Source organism: Zosterops lateralis, assembly GCF_965231275.1.
Source record: "Zosterops lateralis genome assembly, chromosome: 10".
Classification (NCBI taxonomy): Eukaryota; Metazoa; Chordata; class Aves; order Passeriformes; family Zosteropidae; genus Zosterops; species Zosterops lateralis.
Genome location: NC_139770.1, coordinates 4,217,982 through 4,239,314, shown reverse-complemented (window position 1 = coordinate 4,239,314; position 21,333 = coordinate 4,217,982). Strand labels below are relative to the sequence as shown.

General features: G+C 42.5%; 1 protein-coding gene across 1 annotated transcript; it reads right to left on the bottom strand.

The window, feature by feature from the left end:
• Positions 1-3,386: 3,386 nt before the first annotated feature.
• SEC62 (SEC62 homolog, preprotein translocation factor) lies at positions 3,387-19,201 on the bottom strand. The gene is made up of 8 exons (XM_083869044.1): positions 19,114-19,201; positions 11,409-11,517; positions 10,873-10,978; positions 9,627-9,837; positions 7,880-7,972; positions 5,787-5,847; positions 5,361-5,480; positions 3,387-4,813 (listed from the first exon to the last, which is right to left on the bottom strand). The coding sequence occupies exons 1-8, from the start codon at positions 19,147-19,149 to the stop codon at positions 4,347-4,349; spliced, it is 1,203 nt and encodes a 400-aa protein (XP_083725170.1). The 5' UTR covers positions 19,150-19,201; the 3' UTR covers positions 3,387-4,346.
• Positions 19,202-21,333: the final 2,132 nt, after the last annotated feature.

The window sequence follows — 21,333 nt, the reverse complement described above, 5'->3', positions numbered from 1 at the left end:
TTCTGTTGTGGCACTTTCATTTAAAAGGAAAAAGGGGGAAGTGTAATTTCATTCTCACCCTCAGTGTGAAGAATGTAAAACTCCCTACAAACAGCATAATTACTGGTTGAACACTGACATGTCAGAAAGAGAAAATAAGAATTTGCTGTGAAAGCCAGTGAGAGTCACCTGGGGCTCTGCTCTGTGTTTTTATTGATTAGCAAAGATAAACTGCCAGCTTCTCTCTCCTCAGCACCTCCATCCCATGCCAGATCCAGGCTCCAGGGGACTGCCAGGGATCACAAACTGAGCCTTTTCTGTGTTTGCCTTCTGTTGTACATGATGAGGATTAATGTTTGTTACCACCTGCAGAAAATCCTTGAACTTTATCTAAAGCAGGATCAGTGTTTACCCAGTCCTGTTCCCTCTTTACTTCAACTTGCAGTGAAACCATTTGCACAGTGCTGTTGGCTCTAACTCTAAAGTAATTCCTCTCTCAGAAGTCTTTTATCACAAAACAATTTTTTTAATGTGATCACTATTTTCACATACAAAAAAAAAAAGTACACATGGCAAAGCAAATGCCTCTGTGTCAGCCAAGCAGTAATGGACTCTTTGTGGACACTATCAGGAAATGTGCCTTTTGTTTTCCTGCACCTGTTGCTGAATTACAAATAAAATAATCCAATGCTTTATTAAATAAAATGAGAAGCCCTAATGAAATTGTACCAGCCATTACCAGGAAGTCTATTGAAAACATTCAGCAGCTGCTTCAGTCTCAGTTCACTTACACTGACAGGATTGTTTCACCCTTCTCCTTGTGCTCTGAGTGCCTTGGACCACCTCACACCACTCTGCTCTTGCTCTCTGGGGAGGATTTGGTCACAATCAGAAATAAATGATGCTCAACAGTGAAGTGCCTTGGACTTGCAGAAGTTTGTTAGAAACCAGAGTCCCAGGCCTTGCATCTGAGTGTTTTGCAAGCATCAGCTTATCCTGACAGTAATAAAACAACAAAAAATCTCCTGCTGGATTCTGATTCTGTAGAGAGGGGTTGAGAATCAAATCAGTGAGTCCTTCTCATTAGACAAAATATCTCAGCAGCCTAAGGAATGCTCTGGGGGTCAGCCTGGCTCAGCAGAGTTAAATGTCACCTACTCCTTTCCTAAAGGTCTCTGAGAGAATTGATCTGTCTCTGCTGTATTTAAAAGTCAACACATCTATCACAGCAGTGCTGGTGAGCAAGTGGAGCCTCTTTCCCAGGACAGACTGTAATTCCTAACAAGAGCTGCCTCATTCTAAAGAAGAAGGTGAGTCCAGCACCATTGTCTGTGCTAAGCCTTGCATGAAAACCACTGAGAAGTTGCATCTCAACTGCTTTGGACCTTGGGAAATGTCTGATACAGACTTTGGTGTACAAAGAGTGTAACAAAGAATGGTGTTCAAACATGCACGATTCAAGGTTTGGTTTAAAAAATGTATGAGAAGTAGCTGGATGAAATGTCAGCCAAGGAGTAAGGGATACAGCCCTCCCTTCCCACAGCAGCTGGGAAAGGAATAGCTGGGAAAGGGTAGAAGGAGCAGTGGGAGGACAGGCAGGCTCTGAGCATCTCCTTCGTGACCACTGTGTGTGAGCAGGAAATTATCCCCAGAATCTCTCCTGCTCTGGTTTTGTGCTGCCTCAAATCTGTGGAGCTACTCTGAATTTATCCCAGTACAACTCCTTGAAGAGTTTAGATTCAAATATAAGTTAGGCAAACACAAGCTTTCTAGAACTCAAGGAATTAATATATACAGAATATAGAACTTTCCTGTTGGAAAATTATAAGGCAGATTTTGGGGACAAGGTGGAGGGGAAGGATCAGTACCTGTTACAAACAGCTGGGCTGTGTCATCTACAGTCAGGCCCATTGGGACCAAGAGCTCATTTAGGCTCTGGGACACTCAGTGAAGGTGCACTAACACTCATTTCTGTTTTACCTGTAACTTTAATTTAAAGAATATATAGGAGTAATCATATCTTCCTGCAAAGAAAAATCCCAGACAATTATTCTGGGAGGAATATCAGTAAGACCACTGTAAAATTTTATTGCAGGAAGGACATTTTAGTAGTGTAGTTATTTGAGTAATTTTTCACTAAATATATTTGTTCTCATGAGGTCACCCTAGACTCTCAAAGTTAATAAATGAAAACCATTATGAAAAACTTTGAAATGCCTGATACAAAAATCTAAAGGTGGCCAAGTTCTTTTGTGATTTCCTCTTTGGTGCGGAAGTGTGTGTCATGATACCTAAAGCTCACTCATAATTTTACTATTACTGGCATGTTGTAACCACTTCTTCAATTGCGTTATTCTAAAATGCTTCAGAAGTATTTGGGGGATATTTCTAAGAAAACAAGCTTAGAGTAATGAGTCATGAAGTTCTTTCTTTAACCACTGACCAGATCTTTCTTACTCCACCTCAGAGATCAGAGCTGTCCACAGCAGATCAAATCAGGAGCTAAGGCCAATTCAGTTTCTAGGCTGCAGGTGTCAAGGTGAGAACACAAGTGTCTGATGGTTAAATCTGACACCCAGACACCTCTCCCCAGGTGGGCAGTGCTGACACGTGGCAACATTAGAGTTTTTATCTGACCATTTCCACTTGATTTGCTCAGCATGGCCCTGAAGATGTTATTTCACTTGGAGGAGGAGATGTACTTGAAATAACTGAAAACCACTGCATTAACTTCTTAAAACCCAGTGCAGGGCTTGTCTGCCCTGTGATGCCCCAGCACACCCCACTCAGGTACAACAGGACTTCGTTAGCTCTTTTAATCAGTGATAACACACAAGTGGTCAGGAGTCAATCTGTTTAGTTAATGGATCCTTTAATTTTTTTGCTATATTAATAAAAAAGTGATCCAATTTATCTGTTTCCTTATGGAGTAACTTCAGGATTTAAGAAGCAAATACACCATATCCATGAATTGTTTATCAATGCACCCATGATGATGTATATTATATTTGCACAATCTGAAAAATTGGTATCTTCATCCAAAATGCTGACGCTGGAAGGATGGGAAGCAATTTAGGATAGGAAAAGAAAATTCTCTTACCCTCATCTTCTCTGAGTGGGGCTGGGAAGACAATCAAATGTATAAAGTCCTTGAAAGGAAAGAGGCTGAGTTGTAACTTCTTCCATCCAAGACCTGCAGTCCATCCTCCAGAGGCAGCGGGAAGGGAGGCGCAGGAGACACGGCAGCGGCTCCTCCGAGGGATTCACAAACAAACATTAATGGTCATTTCACATCAGCTCTGGGCCACCCAGCTCTGAGCACACCAACACTCTCCTGCCTCTTCAGCTGAAAACTACTCCAGTTCCAGAGTACAGAGAGGTTTGACATTAAGGCATCCATACAGCTCTGGTGTTTGCTTTCATTTAATAAAGATCAATTTACTCAAATACATGGAATGTTGGCACAAAACTAAAGCTTCTGTGGAACAGCTACCAATCATACACAAATACTCCGTGAGGTCCTCTCGACTTGCATTTCTCTGATAGATACACCACAACATGGCTTCAATAATACAAACTGAATGCTGGATCAAATCTCTAAATAATAAGTAGCAGTTAAAGTAAATGGTTTGCTTTATTTGTAAATTATGTACAGAATACATTTTTTTTTATTTATTATGATGGAACAGGAGAAAGAAAACAGCCATCATTTCCAAACCATGCTGCTTCCTTCACCTGCTGGAGATGACATCTCTCTCTGCACTGGATGAACAAAACTAGTTTGGATTTCCTCAGTTGCTGGCACACAGGCTGGAGAAACAGAGAACACTGCAGGCAAATTCAGCACTATCAGCTCCTCTACTGTCAGCAAAATACTTCTGCTAAAACTAGTTTTCTCAGGAAACTTCTCACAATCTTTTGAAAACAAAATCAAGAAAAATATCAAGAAGGCTGTGGGCTAAGAAGGGCTTTACCTAACTATCAGATAACTAGGAATAATCTGAGATTTGGTCATTCAACTTTTACCTGGTTTACAAAAGCAAGTTTGAGAAGCAAAACTAATTGACCAGTTATGCAAGTACCAGAAAATGACATTTTTCAGTATGTTTGAGGACAATCTGGGCAACCTATCAATCAATAAAAAACTTGTCAAATTGATAAAACTTCTGTAAATGGATATTAATGATTAACATAGTACCGAGTAATCAAGTTAATGGTTAAAAAAAAAGAAGGAACTAGATATAAAACTGTTTGGTAACACGGATATTTCAGCAAACGAAGATGCTACTGTATGGTCTATGTTTTGGTGATCAGCCAACAAAGAAAATCCAGCCTTTTGCACATACTTAGTCCCAAACCACAGTGAGTTATGATTTTCCATGTGAAGGGCCACTTTCGGTATCTTCCTCCTCTTCCTCCTCACAATCCCCTTCATCTGTTTGCTGTTCCAGTTCCTCTTTTGTGATCATTTCAAAGTCGTTTCCATTGCCACTACTGTGCTGGGACCTGTCATCTTCACGCCTGTCACTGTCAGTGTCTGAATGCCGCTCTCCTCCTGAGCCGTCTGTTCCCGAGTTCCTCGTGCCTTCTGTCTTTCCATCCTCCTCTTCCTTCTTCTCACTATCTGATTTCTCCTCGCTGTCGTATTTTTGCTGCTTTTTGGATTCTGCTTTTTCCTCTTTCTTTGAGTCTGCTTTTGGTCCTTTGTATTCGTGTGTGTACAGGGGCCTGAAGGAGTCAATGAATCCTACATCTGCTGTGAGGTTTGGCAGGAACCAGAAGTGATGCCTTCCTCCAGTGATGAGCCAGATGATAAGGAAAAGGATGCAGCGAGCTGTGTGGAAACAGGGCAAAGTTTGGATTTTGTTACAGACACACACAGGGTACAACCGTGGTGTAGGAGATGTTCTCTGCTAATGCCCATCCCAGCCAGGGACTGGGGGATGCTGAGAGAAACCCCTCAGTCCACAGTAGCTCTGTGGAATTGTTCTTACCATGTCTCCTACACCCCACTAACCATGGATCTTATCTCTGATTTACCTCTTAACCCCTCTACCACAGAAAGCTTTAAAATCCTGGTGACACCATTCTTGCCTCTTAATATGTTTCTGTGTGCTGTTCTGGGTTTGTTCTGGATTTTTTTGTCTAAACAGAGGCAGTAAACGAATGTGCACTACACAGGAAACACCAACAGGTGACAGAGCCCGAGCTTTCCCTTCCCGCGGCACAACTGTGACACCCGCTGGCCGGAGGGAAGCGCGCACAGGATCCGCCCGGCTGAGGCTGAACAAGGTCCCGGGAGGCGGCACCGCCCAGCTCCGAGCTCGGGGACGGGCCGGGCTGCGCCTCTGCCCCCTCAGACCCCGCCTGCCCGCACTCACCCACGGCAAGGAGCAGAATACTGGCGACAAAGCAGCCGGCGCCCACGCTGAGGTAATAAACACCGACGCGCATCTCGGCCGGCCACAGCGGGAACAGGGTGGCGGCAATAACGGCAATCACTGCGCAGGGAGGGCGGGACAGAGGCACGAGAAGCATCGTTAGTTTTTCCTGGTGCTGTACAGAGGTTCCAGGCTTACTGCACATTCAAAGTAGTGCCTTAGATTTAGTTAACATCTATACTATTTTAGATTAAAAAATAAAATTAGTTGATTTGTCTTATTCTACACAAATACAAGTTCTGGGGTCAGAAATGTATCACTCATAACATATTTCACATTTTTACATAACCCACATTTACCCACTGGACAACTCACTGGTTAGCTCAAGGCAATAGAAATAAACAACTCGTGTCTACTCTGACTTACCAAGTACAAGTCCCATGGCAAAGGTTTTAAAGTGAACGGGGTCATAGATCCACACATAGACCTACAACAGAAATGAGGTGGTGGTTTACACTCAGAACAAGCTCTCTGACAAACATCTCCTGTATTCCCTCACCCAAACACTCACTGCCGGGCTGCAATGCTTGGTGCTGAACAAAGGGCCTTCAGGTCAGCACCCGGGCAGGGCAAGGTGATTCCTAGGAAGGGTAACTGACAGGTGATATAATCCTGAGGAAAACAACCAGACAGCAGAACTGATGGGAAAATGAAAGATTCTGAAATATCACTGAATCAAGGTTTGCTTGTATCTTGCTTTATTCATTAATGTTGTTCAGCATAAAGCAAGAAAAAAAAAAAAAAAAAAGCAAAGAAATAAAAAGTTTCCCAAGGTGACTAAATGGAAACAAGAAGTCCTGAGTGCTTTGAAGAGAAAACACCCAGAGTGAACACCTGGAACAAAGGATGCACCTGGAATGCTCACTGCAGGCCCTGTGCTGGGCTCAGATCAGTGGCACTGTACCCTCAGCACTGTTATCTCTACATCTGCAGTTGCAACTCTCAGAGCCAAGTGTTTGTGTGAGAACTGTGGATCCATTTGAACTTGAGCTGTTCAACCATAACAGAAAAACTTCTTGGTAAAGTGCAGGATTTTCTGAACTAGAAAAATCTGTGCTTTTTTTTTCTTAGCAAACTAAACAGTTTGAATCTGAGCTTCTAACTGTGAAAAGAAGCTGCTGGTTACTAGAAACCAGCAACCCTCATTGCAGATGTGTCAATACCAACTACCAGAAGGGAACCTGGAGATTCTGTGTGATGCAATAAATACTAAATATTCTGGTTCTCACAGGGTGCCAAAATTAGCTGTATTCAGGTGCAGCTGCTGCCATTCAGCTGTTCTGTGAGCCCAAGCAAGCTGAAGTTGGTCTCTGGGCAATAAGTGTGTGATATCCAGTGTTTTTAAGTGCAAAATAATGAAGGAAAGGGAAAACCCCAGCTCTAATTCAAGTACACAAGAATTGGCTCTAAATTAGCTACTACTTAAAAAAAGGTCTTGTGAATTACAGTTGTTAAAAAATGTCAGCTCATTAATAAACAGAGAAGTAAGTGAGGTTAAGACAAGCAGTAAATACTGTGATACTGCAGATACTGTGCTACAGCCTCATTTGGAATGGGCAATTCATGTAAAGATGACAGGGAGGATCAGAGCTGGGTGTGATTCCACATGAGATAGGATGAAACAGAGCAAAGCAAGTGTAGAAGAACTGAGAAGGTAAAATCAAGATACAAAGGGGAAACACATTTTCTGCACACGTGATTTATTTACAGATTTTGCTGCCATGTATGTTTTATAACCAAAGGAACACAAGAATCCTGGGGGAGATTCCACTACAGCCACACACACCATCAACACAGCACAGTAAAAACTTACCACTTATCCCAAACTTGAGAAGCACAAATGTGACTCTGTACATTACAGAGCTGGTAAATAATTAAATTCTTTGTTTTCCAGAACAGCAAAGCACACAGAAATATTTAAGGCCACAATTTCTGTGATAAAGCCAGGATGAGCATTCAGGAATGCCAAAGGCTCACCTGTCTGCTCAGATCACAAAGCCAGGCAGATAATTTTTATTTCCCCTCAATAATTTTTATTTCCCCTCCTGAGACTGAACATGGTGTCCTGGAAGGCTTGTTTGGCTTAGAACAATTTTGGCACAGCACTGGCTGTGGGATAAGCTGGGTTGAAGGGACCTCAGGAGTCTCTGTCCCACCCTCCTGTCCCAGGCAGGGTCAGCTCCAGCAGCCCCTGAAAACATTTCCTCTTGTGGCCACCAACACCTCAACTATGGGTAAGAAAATTTTCTCTGGGATATTTTTAAGGTTACTGCCCTCTATTTACCTGTCATTAACCTCCATGAAATATCTGAAAATCTGGGTTCAAGATCAGCCATCACATTGCCAGTAATTTTTCTTTCAACATGTCAAGGAGGAGTTTGCAGAAATCCAGTAAATTAAGCTATTGCCTGACAATACCATGGTGACACCCAAAGTTGTAAAGCACCTATAAATCTTACCTCATTTCCATCCAAGAAAACTTGGTCTTCATGTGGCTCAAGTTTAAATTTCCTCTTAGTTTCCTTTTTCTTGGGTGTTCCTGGGCTGTCATCCTGAGGACAAACATAAATATTTTATCTATACCTAATATATTTTTATATAGATATAAATTATTATATATTAAAAATACATATACAAATCATTATATATAAAAATTACAAAAATTATATGCTTTAATTTTGATATTTAACATTGTACATTATTTTTACTATATATTTTTATTTAATTTATAGTATCTGTTAATATATTCAATCTCATAACTTTTCACAAACTTAAGATCATGTTTGCACTTCTTTGGTTTTTTTTAAAGATACTTTATTTCCTCCTGCTCTTATTTATTACCAAATGAGTACCTCAAAAATCAAGGAAAATTGTAAGTAAAGAGAAATCTCCTTTTAGTGTCTAAGGACTAGACTACGACTTCAGGATTACGCTGTGTCATCACATGCCCAGCAGAGCTGGGCTGGTATTAACAGGAACTCTGGACATGGATCAAGAACAGGGAACAACACTTCACCATCACTGACTTTGTTAGAATTATTTGCTATTTTAGTGCCATATTTACCAAACAGACATCCTGGAAGAATCAGTTTCTGCCCATTTATTCTTTGTCCTCCTCAATATCTTTCTGGATCTTGTGCTTCCTCTTCTCTGTCTCCTGTCTGCTTCTCTTTGCTTACTTTCTTGTGAGAAATTAACTTTGTGATTTTGGTCTTGTGTTTCATTCAAGTTCCTACCCACTGGCTTATATAATCCACTAAATATCTGTTCAATAAATAATGATTAGTTTAAAAATTAACACACATTTAATAATGTACTTCCCCTGATGACAGTGGATTGGAGGAGTTTGTTACTTTTGCAGCACCTCAGGGATTGGGTAATCTCACCCTGGGCTGGGACTGCAGTGGAATTGTTCTGTTTATAATTCTTTTATTTGACATTTAGGTTTCTTCTGACACCCAAACCTCTGCAGACAGACTGTAACTCTCACTAGATGTGCCATTATTTCACTCAGGAATGTCTGAATGGGAGTAACTTTGGACCACTATCCTCCTAACTCTCACTCACTCAGACCACTGTATGTAGAAGAAACTCCATATTCACTCATCAAGCTTCCTCTGCAGTTTCCCAACAATTTAGAAATTCTGTTCTGCTAATAATAAATAAGTAATAAAACCAATCAGGAGTGAAAACAAACCCAAACCACATTAAAACCTGTACAACAGTAGTAGTTTAAGGGAAGCTCAAGTGCAAGGAAGCAGGATGCAGGCAGTCACAGAGCTCTGTTACATAGACAGTTACCAAATGTGACATTCCAAACATTCCTGTTACCAAACACAGCAAAACTGTTTGTTTCACTGCTGCAGCTGCACTGGTTTGGATGTTTGGACACACACACAAGTGTCACTCTATGGTAAGGGATGTGCACAGCCTCCTTGCCTGCTGCCGCTGCACAGAAACAGTTTAGGATTAACTCAGCCCACATTAAAAGATGACAACAAAGGCCAACTGAAGCTTCTTTTTTGATCTAGACCAAAATAAGACCAATTCAAAAGGTAACAAAAAGAGCAGCATATTTTAGAGATGAAAACAGGAAAAAAAAGCAAGGTATATTGTAGAATACCCAACTTTTGAGCCAGTGCAATCTTGACAATCCATTGATGTATTTGTTACAGGTTTGTCTCCTCTCTTACACACAGTACTTACCTTCTTACACTCATCTTTTTCACCATCCTTTTTCTTTTCCTTTTCTTTCTCCTTCTTAGTTTTTTCATCTTTGCCACTTTCCTTCTTGCTCTTTTTTTCCTCTTCTTTCCCGCTCTCAGCTTTTCCTTTTTCCTTTTCTTTCTTTGTATCCTTGTCAGGTTTCATTTTCATCACTTTCAAGGCTCGATGAAAGAACTGTTTTTTCAGGAGTCTTAAAACGGAAAAAGTTAAAGGAGTCATTTAAGTACAGCTGTAAGAACAACATTGACACTCAGTTATGATATAGAATGTATAATAATCTAGAATGGTGTTATTAGACATCATTCTAGATTATCTCTCTCACATAACCATGACCAGCATGACTGCAAGGCAAGGTCACCATCATCTGCTCTATTTACAGCTACACACACCCAACCTACTTATCCCATGTCTTGCCTGTTGCTTTGCTTTTTTTGGTTCATCTGTTCAAAACTGGGTAAAAACTGTACTTTTCTGTGGCAGCACTTTGCAGATATAAATGAACACACAAGATGTAGGATACAGCAAGCCATCAGATCCTTTTAATTATCTTTCCCATTAATGCAATTCCTGCAATATTTATTTTCAAGTTCATGTCAACGTATTTCACACAAAAATAAGGAAGTGGACACACAGGTCATCAAGATCACTGGTAAGTGATGCAAAATGAACAGAACTGCTCCGTTGAAACTGTGGTACCTATGCCAAGTATTCCCTTCCTTCAGCTACAAACAGACCTTATTGCAAGTGCATATATTATCTATTTATGTGTGGAGATATAGAGATATAAATACATGGCCAGCAGGTCACCAGGATGTTGTGTTTGGTATTTTTAAGGTCATCACCAACTAGAAACATCCTTGAAAGAAGCACAGCCCGATTCCCAGCAGGAAAAGCAGTACAGAATCCTGCTCCTCAGGCAGCAGGGACAGACAGATTGGAGAGCTCTGACTCCACTAACTTCAAATATTGTCAAAATTCAGGAAACTCCTTTGGTTCACCTTGCTGCCCCAGCAGTGCAGTGAAAGCCTGAGTTTTGGGAACAAAAATAATGAAACTACATCACTTCCACCCTCAAACACAGCAATATAAATAGAATCATTATTTTTGCATAAAACCACTAAAGTTTTAGGATGTACAAACCCCAAGTTATGTTGGTTCCTAAATAACTGTGAGATCTGGACAATCACAGCCATTAATGACACTGAGGAAGTAGCCTGGCTCATACCTGTTGCAGTAATCAACTACAGACTCTCGGGTTGTAAAAAGAGCCTCCTCTCCTTTCTTTGCCTTGGCCCATTTAGAATCCAAGAGGCAATCCACAGCTTTTGAAGCTAGAGGAAAAAAAATGGAATTAAAAATGCATTAAAATTAACATTATTTTTAACATTTAGTCTACGTTCCTTGAACCACAATGACCAGTCTATTCTGGTGATGTTCCACATCCTTTCAATCTTTCAAGTAAGACTAGTCACTATTCTGAAATATATTCCTCTTGACAGCACACATCTTTAAATCACAGATTGAAAAGTTTATTGCATTTACACCAGACTAGAGAGATTAAATTTATGGCTTCCTAATTACTAGGTAAGTTTTCAAAACCAAACTGTAAGATCAGTACTTACTAGATAAAGTATTATTAAAAAAATAAAACAGCCTCTCCCACCCTCCAAGTGCAATGTTAGAAGAAACCTGAATTCTCTGGTTAAAAGCAGAGAATAAAATAATCAACCAATAAAATAATCAACCAAATAATCAACCTACCAATGAAATAATCAACTCGGTGGCCCATCATGTTGGTGGATTTTGTTGGACAGTTGAAGCGCAAGTATTTAGCCACAGCCTTCTCCTCCTTGAATGGCTCACCAACTTCCTGCAGTGGGAAAAGTCAAAAATTATTAATACGGTTTTAAACACGTAAGAAAATCACCTATTTGGGCTTAAAAAAAAAATCAGATATTGCAAAGTCATTGTTATTTCATAGCAATATATAAATAACAAATAAAATAAAAAGGATGTGAAAATAGGTGAATTAATTTTTTCCTGAGAAATTTTTGTCTACATGAAGCAGAAAAGCAGCAAATCCCAAGTTAGATGAACTGAAGGTGAGGAGTACAAACTCCTTTAGCAGGTCTGCAGAAAGAGCAAACTAAACTTAGGGAGGCCTAAGAGGAAAGCAGCACATGGGAAGCTGTTTAAGGCACACAGCTGGGATGGAAACAGTTGTGAAGCTGGGAACAAAGGAAAAACAGAGTGAGGGATGAGTGTGTATGAAATGACAGCAATGTGGGCACTCTGACAGAACACAGAGCAGCCCAAATTTCACATCAGAAAGAGAAAACCATGTTGAAAAGAAGCTGAAAGATTTGGCTAGAAATTTTCTTTGCCCATTGCATGACTACAGAATGGAACTTTAGAGTACCCTTGAGGAGATTCTACAGAGTAGAACATTCAGGATGAAAGCACAGCAGGAAGAAATATAGACACCAAAAACAATGTTTTATGAGAAGGGAGCCCTTATTCTGCACACATTCACAAATTCTGTGCTTTTCCACCTTGCACAAGGTAACAGAATTCTGAGATGTGTGAGGCAGAAGGATGGAGATGGGCATTTTCAGTCATGTAAAATTAAGATATATTTGCAAGCAGGGAATGGAAGAACTTCCTAATATTCCTGCTTCACAAAAACATATCTAGAAAAAAACATATGTTGGGGTATCATACTGACTTATGTTAACTTTCTCAAAATTCTTTTCCATAAATTCTTTTAATCTGTAAGGTTTAATCCTCCAATCTCCCCCTGTGGATCAGTAACACAGGAACACCAGGACACACTGCAGAGCCTTTTCTGTACCTGCTCCTCTCATGTTGCCCGAAGAAATAGATTATATAAACCACAAATCAGATTGGTCACTTACAGGAATAGAAGTTTCAGAGTCTATTTGAAGACTTAGTTTTCCTAAAGGTCAATAAATATATACAACCTCCATTACTGCTTTTAAGATGTATAATCATAATATCAGAAGGAGCATGTTAAATGGAAATGCAAGGTCAAACAGATGTGGTTACAGCAGAATAAAGGCTTTAGATGGTAAGAGTTGTTAATTTTCAACAGTTTGAGCAGCTAACTTTCAAAACCAACTGGTTAATGAGTATCCTTCTAGAGGAGATTGTTGCTTTTCCTGTCTGGGGAGAATTTTGAAGAGAATAATACAGACACATGGTGTCCAAATGACCAAAAGACTCCATAGTCCTTAGTTCTGAAACTTCTTTAAAAAGGCTAAATCCTCCATATGAAAGCAGAAATATGCTCACTCACCAGGTAGCTTCAAAAACATGTGCCCAGATTAGGCCAGATGATCCTAACAGTCCTCAAATGGATATTACCTCCTTCTGCATGTTCAATCCTATTTATTTTTTAAAATTTTTAAATCTTAAAACTCTGTATTGAACATCAGACAACAAAACTATTCCCTGACAGTGCATGTATACACACAATTTATGTTCTGTGGTTCAGGTCTTTTTACATGGTAAGACTTGTACCTGTAAATCAAATCAAACCAAACCACCAAACTTGGTACCAGAGTAATTGAACAGCAACAAAAGGGGCTCCAAGGCACTGAAATGAAACAAATGACCATGTCTCACCACTGCCACATGGCACAGGGCACCAAGGGACTGGGCACTGCAGGCAGCAACTGTGTGTGAAACGCTGTTTTCTAGTAATTCCTGTCAGCAAATGAAATTTGGAACAATTCACAGGGCAAATGTTCTTCACAGCATAGACAGTAAAACAGTCAGAGAAACTGCAGATATTCACATCACTGTTAATTCCTCTGCTAAGGTGGTTTTTCTCCTTCTTCTTAAAGTATTTATGATCCTGCTGGGTCATGTGAAGCACTACCCAGGCTGGGGCTGGCACTAGGAGATTTTTTTTTTTTATTGCTCCTTTCTCTCTATTGCTTTGTCCACGAGGGATAGTTTCATAACAGCCCAAACAAAGAAAGATTCCCAGAGAGAGACACTGCCACAGTTTAACTGAGCTTGTTCTGAGAAAGTGTCCCCTGCAATTTAATCCTCATTTTTCAGCTTCTCTTCATGCCTTTATGTGCAGAGCCAAGCTTCTGTTAAAATATGAAAATAGATGACTGACAGAAAATGATATATTCCATTAATAAATGACATCAACCAAAGCAATGGCAAGTTCATTGCCCTGGGCACATTTTTAAAAGTTGCAGTTCAACCAAATTTTGTGTTCAGTTTTAAAAATAACCCATTTTGTCACTAGACAGCATGCAAAATTTAGAGATTTACAATCCCTGATAACTCAAAAATTCTGGCCATTAAAAATAAAATCAGCCCAAATTTCTTACTTGTCTAGACAGAAGAACACCTATTGACAGGAACAGCAGTGCTCAGACAAGTGACTTGCTAGAAATGCAAAGACATTTTAAAATTTAAAAAAATAATTATATTATTCTAATGGAATATATTCTATTAATATATTCTAATTAATATATTAATTGTTATATTATTCTATATGTTGTTATATTAATATATTAATTATATATATAGATACATTCTAATATCTATCCCTGCCCTATATAAATTCATAAAGGGACAATCAAACCCAGGGACCGTCCAGAGTCACTGAAGGGAAAATCCTAATCAAATTTACCATTATCTCCCAAACCAAAGCACAGCACAGTCCCTTCTGAACTTCAGTGCAGCTCCCAGTTAACTCAACCCCCAGCTGGGACTGCAGCACCAGAGAGGCCTGAACACATCACAAATAACATTTGAACTGAGCCATTGAAACCCATGAGCTTCCTTCTCCCCCTCAGCTCCACCCAAGCATGACTTATTCAGGTTTTCCTACTCCTGGAACACTCAATGGATGACAAAAGGGCAGAGCACATTTCTGGTTTGAAAACTGCACTCATTTTATTCCCTCTTTGTGTCACAGTTGCAAGAAGACAGGTATGACCCAAGACAGGATAATTTCCTTCCACAGCCTGGTAACATAAACAGGGTTTCTGGAAAATTAGAAGAGAGTAAATGATGAGTGTCACTAGCAAGACAAGTCATTCTGTGTGCAGCCAAATGCATTACAAGGATTTATGCTCCTCTGCTTCAAAGGGGTCATCAAAATTCTTTTGTTTCAATGAAACAAATATCTAGTTGATTTCTTTGCTCTTAGAATTTCAGAACACCATCCCTCAAAGCAGACTGCTGAAGCCTAATAGTTTATACAGTTCTCAGATAAGGAAAAGAAGAAATTTAAGCACATTTATCTTGCGGTGCCTGTTTTTCAAGCTGAGAGGCTACATCAAAAATGACACAGTGTCAGCCCAGGTTCCACTCCACACACCTCATTACAAAGACACTACTGCATCAGACTACTCTTCTCTCCTCTCCTCTGTAACTGCTGAGCACAGCTGGGGCTCAGCTGCAGCTTTATCTTTTTCCCTCCCCTGGTGACTGTCAGGACCTGAGTGGATGCTCTGTGGCAGGGGCCTGGGTGCTGCTGAGATATTTGTACTTTGCCTACAATAAACCAACCTGCCATAGACAAAGAAAAAGCAGAGAAATTGGCAGGACTGGAGTGGGCAGGGGGGAAACAACCACACCAGGGTGACAGGACTTGCTCTCAGGACATCCCTGTTTTCTTCAGTGACTAACAGACATAAACCTGCCCGACTCCTGCACTGATGACCAGTACAAGGACTGCCCCAGGTCTCTTAAAAGAAACTGTGGCAGAGCCATGTGGAGAAACCAGTTCTTCTGGATCACTGTGGCCATGTGCTGGCCACAAAATATTAACTTTTCTTTACAGAAAAAGATTAGCAGATGTTTTTCAGTCCAGCACATATCCTATGAAAACAAAAGTATCTGTTTTTCTTCCCTCTTTCTTTTCAACCATTGCTAATTTTTTTGAGCAAACATACAGAACTCTGTAAACAGAGCTCTAAAACAGATCCAAGGAGCAATGTACAGTATTTTGAAGCCAAAACACACCAGCTCCAGTCCCCGTCCAACCCCAGGCCAGCTGTTTTGACTTTTTCCCTTCCCATCTCCAAAAATGTAACTCAAGATTTCCAAAAGACTGATTCTTGTTTTAATGACAACTCAGGGTGCTACTTTCAATTCCCATTTTTCTACTTTTTTTTGTCCCCTTGATCTTTGTTTCTTTCTCCTCTCTCAGCTGACACCACTCAGCTTTCAAAGACGTAATTTAATCATTCTCCTTTGTTATCATCCCACTCATCTTTACTAGAATTTATGAAGAAAATAAAGCCAAATGGGCAAGCTGGACTAAAATATGCATTACTGGAAAACCATTGCATTGTCCTTTCTGCAGCTCCTTTTCAGAGTCATGCACACAAAACTGCAGCACAGGAGCAGCAATGCAGCTGTTGCATTTTCCTTCCAGCAGAACTCAAACCATGACAGGACCCAATTGCAGGCTACAACAGTTAATGATTAGTCGCTGTCTTTCACCAGGAGAATCTCAGAGCTTGAATCGAAGGAAAAAAGTCCACAAGGAAAGTACCTGTCATTAATGGCAGTTACTGATGCCACCTCAGCCAACAATTTGCAGTGAGACATTGACCCCCAAACTGCCCAGGAGCTGTTTTCTCTCTTTTCAGGGGCAGTATTTATGTGCACTGACACAGCAGCAAGGTGCGACGCAAGCGCTGTTAATCCCAACAAAGATCAGCCCCAAACCCGACACGGGCAGAACTAAAACTGTGCATGTGGAATGCAGCCAAGGTAATGAAAACTTAATGCCTATTTAACAGTCAAACTGCAGAGCTGCCAGCACAGTGCCACGTGTTCCCCGGCCCCAGCGCCTGTCAAAGGAAACAGCACTCAATGTTTTGTGGTTAAGTGAATGTTTCAGGACACATATGGAAAAAAATATAGTTCCGAGAAATATTTTGAAATAGCTTTGATCAGGTTGCTGGAGTAACAGGCATTCAAAGGCATCTCCCATCTTTTGAGATGTATTTTGTCTAAAATACAAAGATTAAACTGGCCATTAGACAACATACGTTGCTTTTCTGTCAGTTAAGTGTTTTATACACAGCAAGAATTCTTGATTTCAGACATTTGAATCTCATCTGCATCCTACAGAGCAGCCTCCCTTCACTACTGCCTGTCTGAATTAATCTCCGTGTTGATTACAGTTAAATTACCATCAGGAACGACACTCGGAGAATTTCACCCCTGAAATATCTTTGTGCAAACTTCTGAAGTTAAAATATTTGCAACTTTTGTAACTTTCAGAGGAAGAGCCTAAGCCATGCAACACACGTTGGGCAATGTGTCCTTTGATGAAAGCACATTCCATAAAACACATCCTTCCTGTGACTGCTTCCGATGGGAAACGTGGAGCAGGCTGGACAGAACTTTGAACTATTTCTGAGCCTTTTTTCATGCCTGGCTATCTGACCTAACTACCAGCATTTCTAATCTTGATGGCAGGCATAAAATCTTGCAAAAATTCATTCCAAACCCAGGTTCTGTGCCCATGGTTTTTCTGACTGAGCTCCATTACATCAGCCTCTTGCACAGCTAAATAAGCCAACTTCTACCCAAAAACCTCCCTCCTGTCAAGAAATACAGCTCTGTTTAATGACAGCAGAGTGTTCAGATGTCATATAATCTCTTTAGGGGGCCAACATCACCTTAAATTAAGTACACATTGCTGAAACACTCGAGGCACCTACGAATGAAAATCCCACACTTCATTTTAAAAGAAGACACTTGCAGCATGAGCCTGAAAAACGTGATGATCACACTGCAAATATGCCAGTAAAGTTCAGAAAAACAAAACCCAAAACCAACTACCAAGAAAAACATGAGCAGTTTTATTCACTGACCAATTAAGAACACCCCTTGGGCATTCACCCAATGTATTGGGGATTCTTTGTTCACTGTCTTGTCTTCCATTGTTGTTGACCTACACCAGGAACCTATGAAGATACACATTTATTTGCATAATTATATCAAAAATTTAGGCCACGACCTTAAGTATTAAAACCCAGACATCGATTTAATTACTAACAATGTGGGAAATACTTTTACTGCTAACAGGCTGGAAATTGAGTATGTGCCAAACTGCCTGCAAGACCACAGCCTTGGGTGTTATACAAACATTAAATTACGTTTAAATTTGGTTTGATGGGTGCTTTATTGAGCTGTTGTCATCCTTGGAAAGGGACAACCTATAAAAACCTTAAAAAGAGAATAATTCTGTGATGTTTTGCAATAATTCATTGGATGCTGTGATGGACAGGGCTCGTTCAACGACATTTTGATTAATTACTCCTTGCATTTCTCCCTCTGCCTCGTTAATTTGAATTAAAGGAGAAAAAAAGGAACCTTTACAGGTACAGACAGATCTCCATCTTCCTGGGGGAAGGGAAAGTGGGCTGGGAAAGGGAAGGATGAGAAAGGAGAGAGGGCAGCCAAGCAGAAGAGTGACATATGAAGCAAGCATTGTTGAATGGCTCTGTGATCTCTCCCGTGAATGTTATCTGCCCTTACAGCAGAGCAATAAACCCCAAACAAACACTATTTAGCCTCAGTGTTGATAACACATAACAGTAACGAGCGTCATGGTCACTGATACTGTAAGTACACCCAAAACACGCATTAAAAACTCCTAAAACTCCCTGTAAAAATTACATACCAGGCTCCCAGGTGAGTGCAAACACCGAGGCAGCCCTCAGTTTGCCTCTCAGTGCCACCACACAATTATCACTACATTTTAACACGATCTCAAAGCTGATTAGGTCTATTTATAGGCGTGCCTGTTTGTTTATGTTTTCCAGACACAAATTTCCTCTCCTTCCCGCATCATTTCCTGGCTGGGGCACGTTTGTTTTTAAGATGCTTTTACCATCTGTCCCAGGTCTTCTGCTGCCGGTCCCTGGGCCGGACACGCCGGGTGAAGGTGCAGCTCCCGGTGTTTTGGTGTTACCGCACTGAGCTATTGTTCCACACTGATAGCGGGGGAGATTCTGGGTCTAACACGGCGATTAAAACCAGGGAATAGCTCTAAATGTCATTTTTTTGGTCGTGGAGAGACGAAGAACTTGTGCGGGCGCAGAGCCCAAGGGGATGAAGCGGGGGCGCCTCTGATGTGCCGGGGGGCCCCGCCGGCCGCCCCTCAGCCCCCAAACGCTCCTGCTTGAGCTCCTCCGCTCTGTTTTCACAGCTTTTATAAATCTGCTAGAAAATTCTGAGGAGAACCCGCCAGCCCGGGCTCCGGCCCCGGCCCGAGGGGCTCCCGGTGCCCCGAGATTGGGGCGCTTTCCTCCCGCACCGCGGGCCGCCCGCAGCCGCAGCCTCGCAACAGCGTCGGGCGGGAAGGCGGCGAGGAAAGCCGCTCTAAGCTCGGAGAGGGGGAACCACCGGGCGGAGGGAGGGAGAGATGGAGAGGAGGGGGAGTCTCGGGTACCTGGACGCGCTTCCTGTGCCGCCGCCGCTCCGCCATGTTGTCCCCGTCCGCTCCGCCGGTGACGCGCGCGGGGGGGCGGCGGCCTCGCGAGAGGCGGCGGGAGCGAGCGGGGCGGGGGGAAGGGCAGGGGGCGCGCCCGCGGCGCTCCGCCCCTCACCGCCCCTCACCGCCCCCGGCACCGCCCCCGGCACCGCCTCCCGACCCGCGGCGACCGCCTCGGTGCCTCAGTGTGCCTGATCTGTGCCTCAGCCACCCGCCTCGGTCCCTCAGTGTCCCTTGTCTGTCCCTCAGCGCCTCAGCGACCTGCCTCAGTCCCTCAGTGTGCCTTCTCTGTACCTCAACGACCCGCCTCGGTCCCTCACTGATCTTTCTCTGTACCTCAGCGCCTCAGCGACCGCCTTGGTCCCTCAGTGTCCCTTGTCTGTGCCTCAACGCCTCAGCGACCGGCCTCGGTCCCTCAGTGTCCCTTGTCTGTGCCTCAGCGCCTCAGTGACCCGCCTCAGTCGTTCACCGACCCGTCTCGGTTCCCCGCTGTCCCCTCTCCGCCTCTGAACGCCTCATCCCACCCGGTCCCTCAGCGCCTCATCCCGCCTCAGCGCCTCGGTCCATCACCGCCCCGGTCCATCACCGCCCCGCAGCGCCCTGACTCGGTCCCTCAGTTCCCTCATCCCGCCTCGGTCCCTCATTCCCTTCATCGGTCCGTTATTCTCTTCATCCCGCCTCAGCGCCTTCCCCAGCGCTAATCCCGCCTCAGCCCCCCACCACCTCCCTCAGCCCCTCAGCCCTCACCGCCTCGCCTCGTTCCTCAGCCCCTCACCGCCCTCCCTTCACAGAACCCCAGGGTTGTTAGAGCCGGGAGGGAGCTCTGGAGATCACCCAGTCCAGCTCCCTTGCCCAAGGCACGGTCACCCAGAGCGGGTGACACAGGAACGTGTCCAGGTCAGTTTGGAATGTCTCTACAGAGGGAGATTCCACAAACTACCTGAACGGCCTGTTCAAGTGCTTTGCCACCTTAAGTGCGAAGAAATTAATCCTCACGTTGAGGTGGAACTTTTTGTGATTTACTTTATGGGCACTGCTCGTTGTCCTGTCACAGAAAAAAGCCCCTCAGCCCCTCTCCCCCCTCAGCCCTAGACCAGCCCTTGACCTGGCTCCAGCTCCGGCTGTGAAAATCTGTGTTTAAGTTTTGATACACTGAAATAGCATGTAAGGCCTCAAAGATGCCCAATACAGCATCTTTGTTAACTGGTACGTATTTAAACAGACTCATTTCTCGGACCTCCTATGCTTACAGAATTAGATTCAGAAAGCAAACCTATATAAAGCAGAAGGGCCTTTTGCCAGAGGTTGTCCCACATACTTGTGCTATGAGGTCACTGGAGTCAGCAAAGCGTATAATCATTTATTCTGGCTCTGTGTTTCCAAACCCCACCCTGGCACTTTGGGATGGAAAAGTATGTGCAGTGCTGCATCGTCCTGTCCAGTCCCCTCAAATCTTGTTGCCCCTTTCTGCTCCTATGATTTGGAACTCTCAGATTGAAAATTGGGCAATTAAGAACCTAAAAACGCTTCCAGCAGCGTATTTGCCCCTCAGTTTCAGTGACAGCTTTTGTGCTCTTTCTGGTACGACATCTTTTTTTCTGTTGAATGTTTTCCTTTTGCTGTTGCTGGGCAGAAAATCTATACAAGTTACAAATTAAGCTGACTGACTGCAGAGTGAGTGAACTAGAAAAGTGTAATTCAAAAGATGAACTTCTAGGTAGAGGGAATTGAAGTTTTTATGGCCACAATAAAACAATGCCTCGTAAAAAGCAGGCAGACTGCATTTATTAAAAAATACATGCTTTAAGTTGGCAATAATTTTAACAGTTATTTCATGCGCTTGACTTACAGTAACATAAAAGCACATCTGACATGGAGGCTTTCTTGCAGAAGAAGTTTCAGCCATCTGTAACTTGCAGATTGCTAATAATACGTGATGGCTGCAGTGGGGGCTTTGGCACAGTGCAGCTCTGACCCCTCTGCTCTCCCTGCACAGGCACAAGCTGAGCTGCAGCTGTGAAACTCCCTGCTCCATGGGAGATGCACTCTGAAGGGTGCAATCACCTCCTGATGGGTCATCATCCCTCACACTTCTACTTTCAGGCTCTTTCAAGGTCTTAGGTATTACTCCTCTATGTCCTCTGTCTCTTTGAATCTATTGCTGATTCACAAACCCAC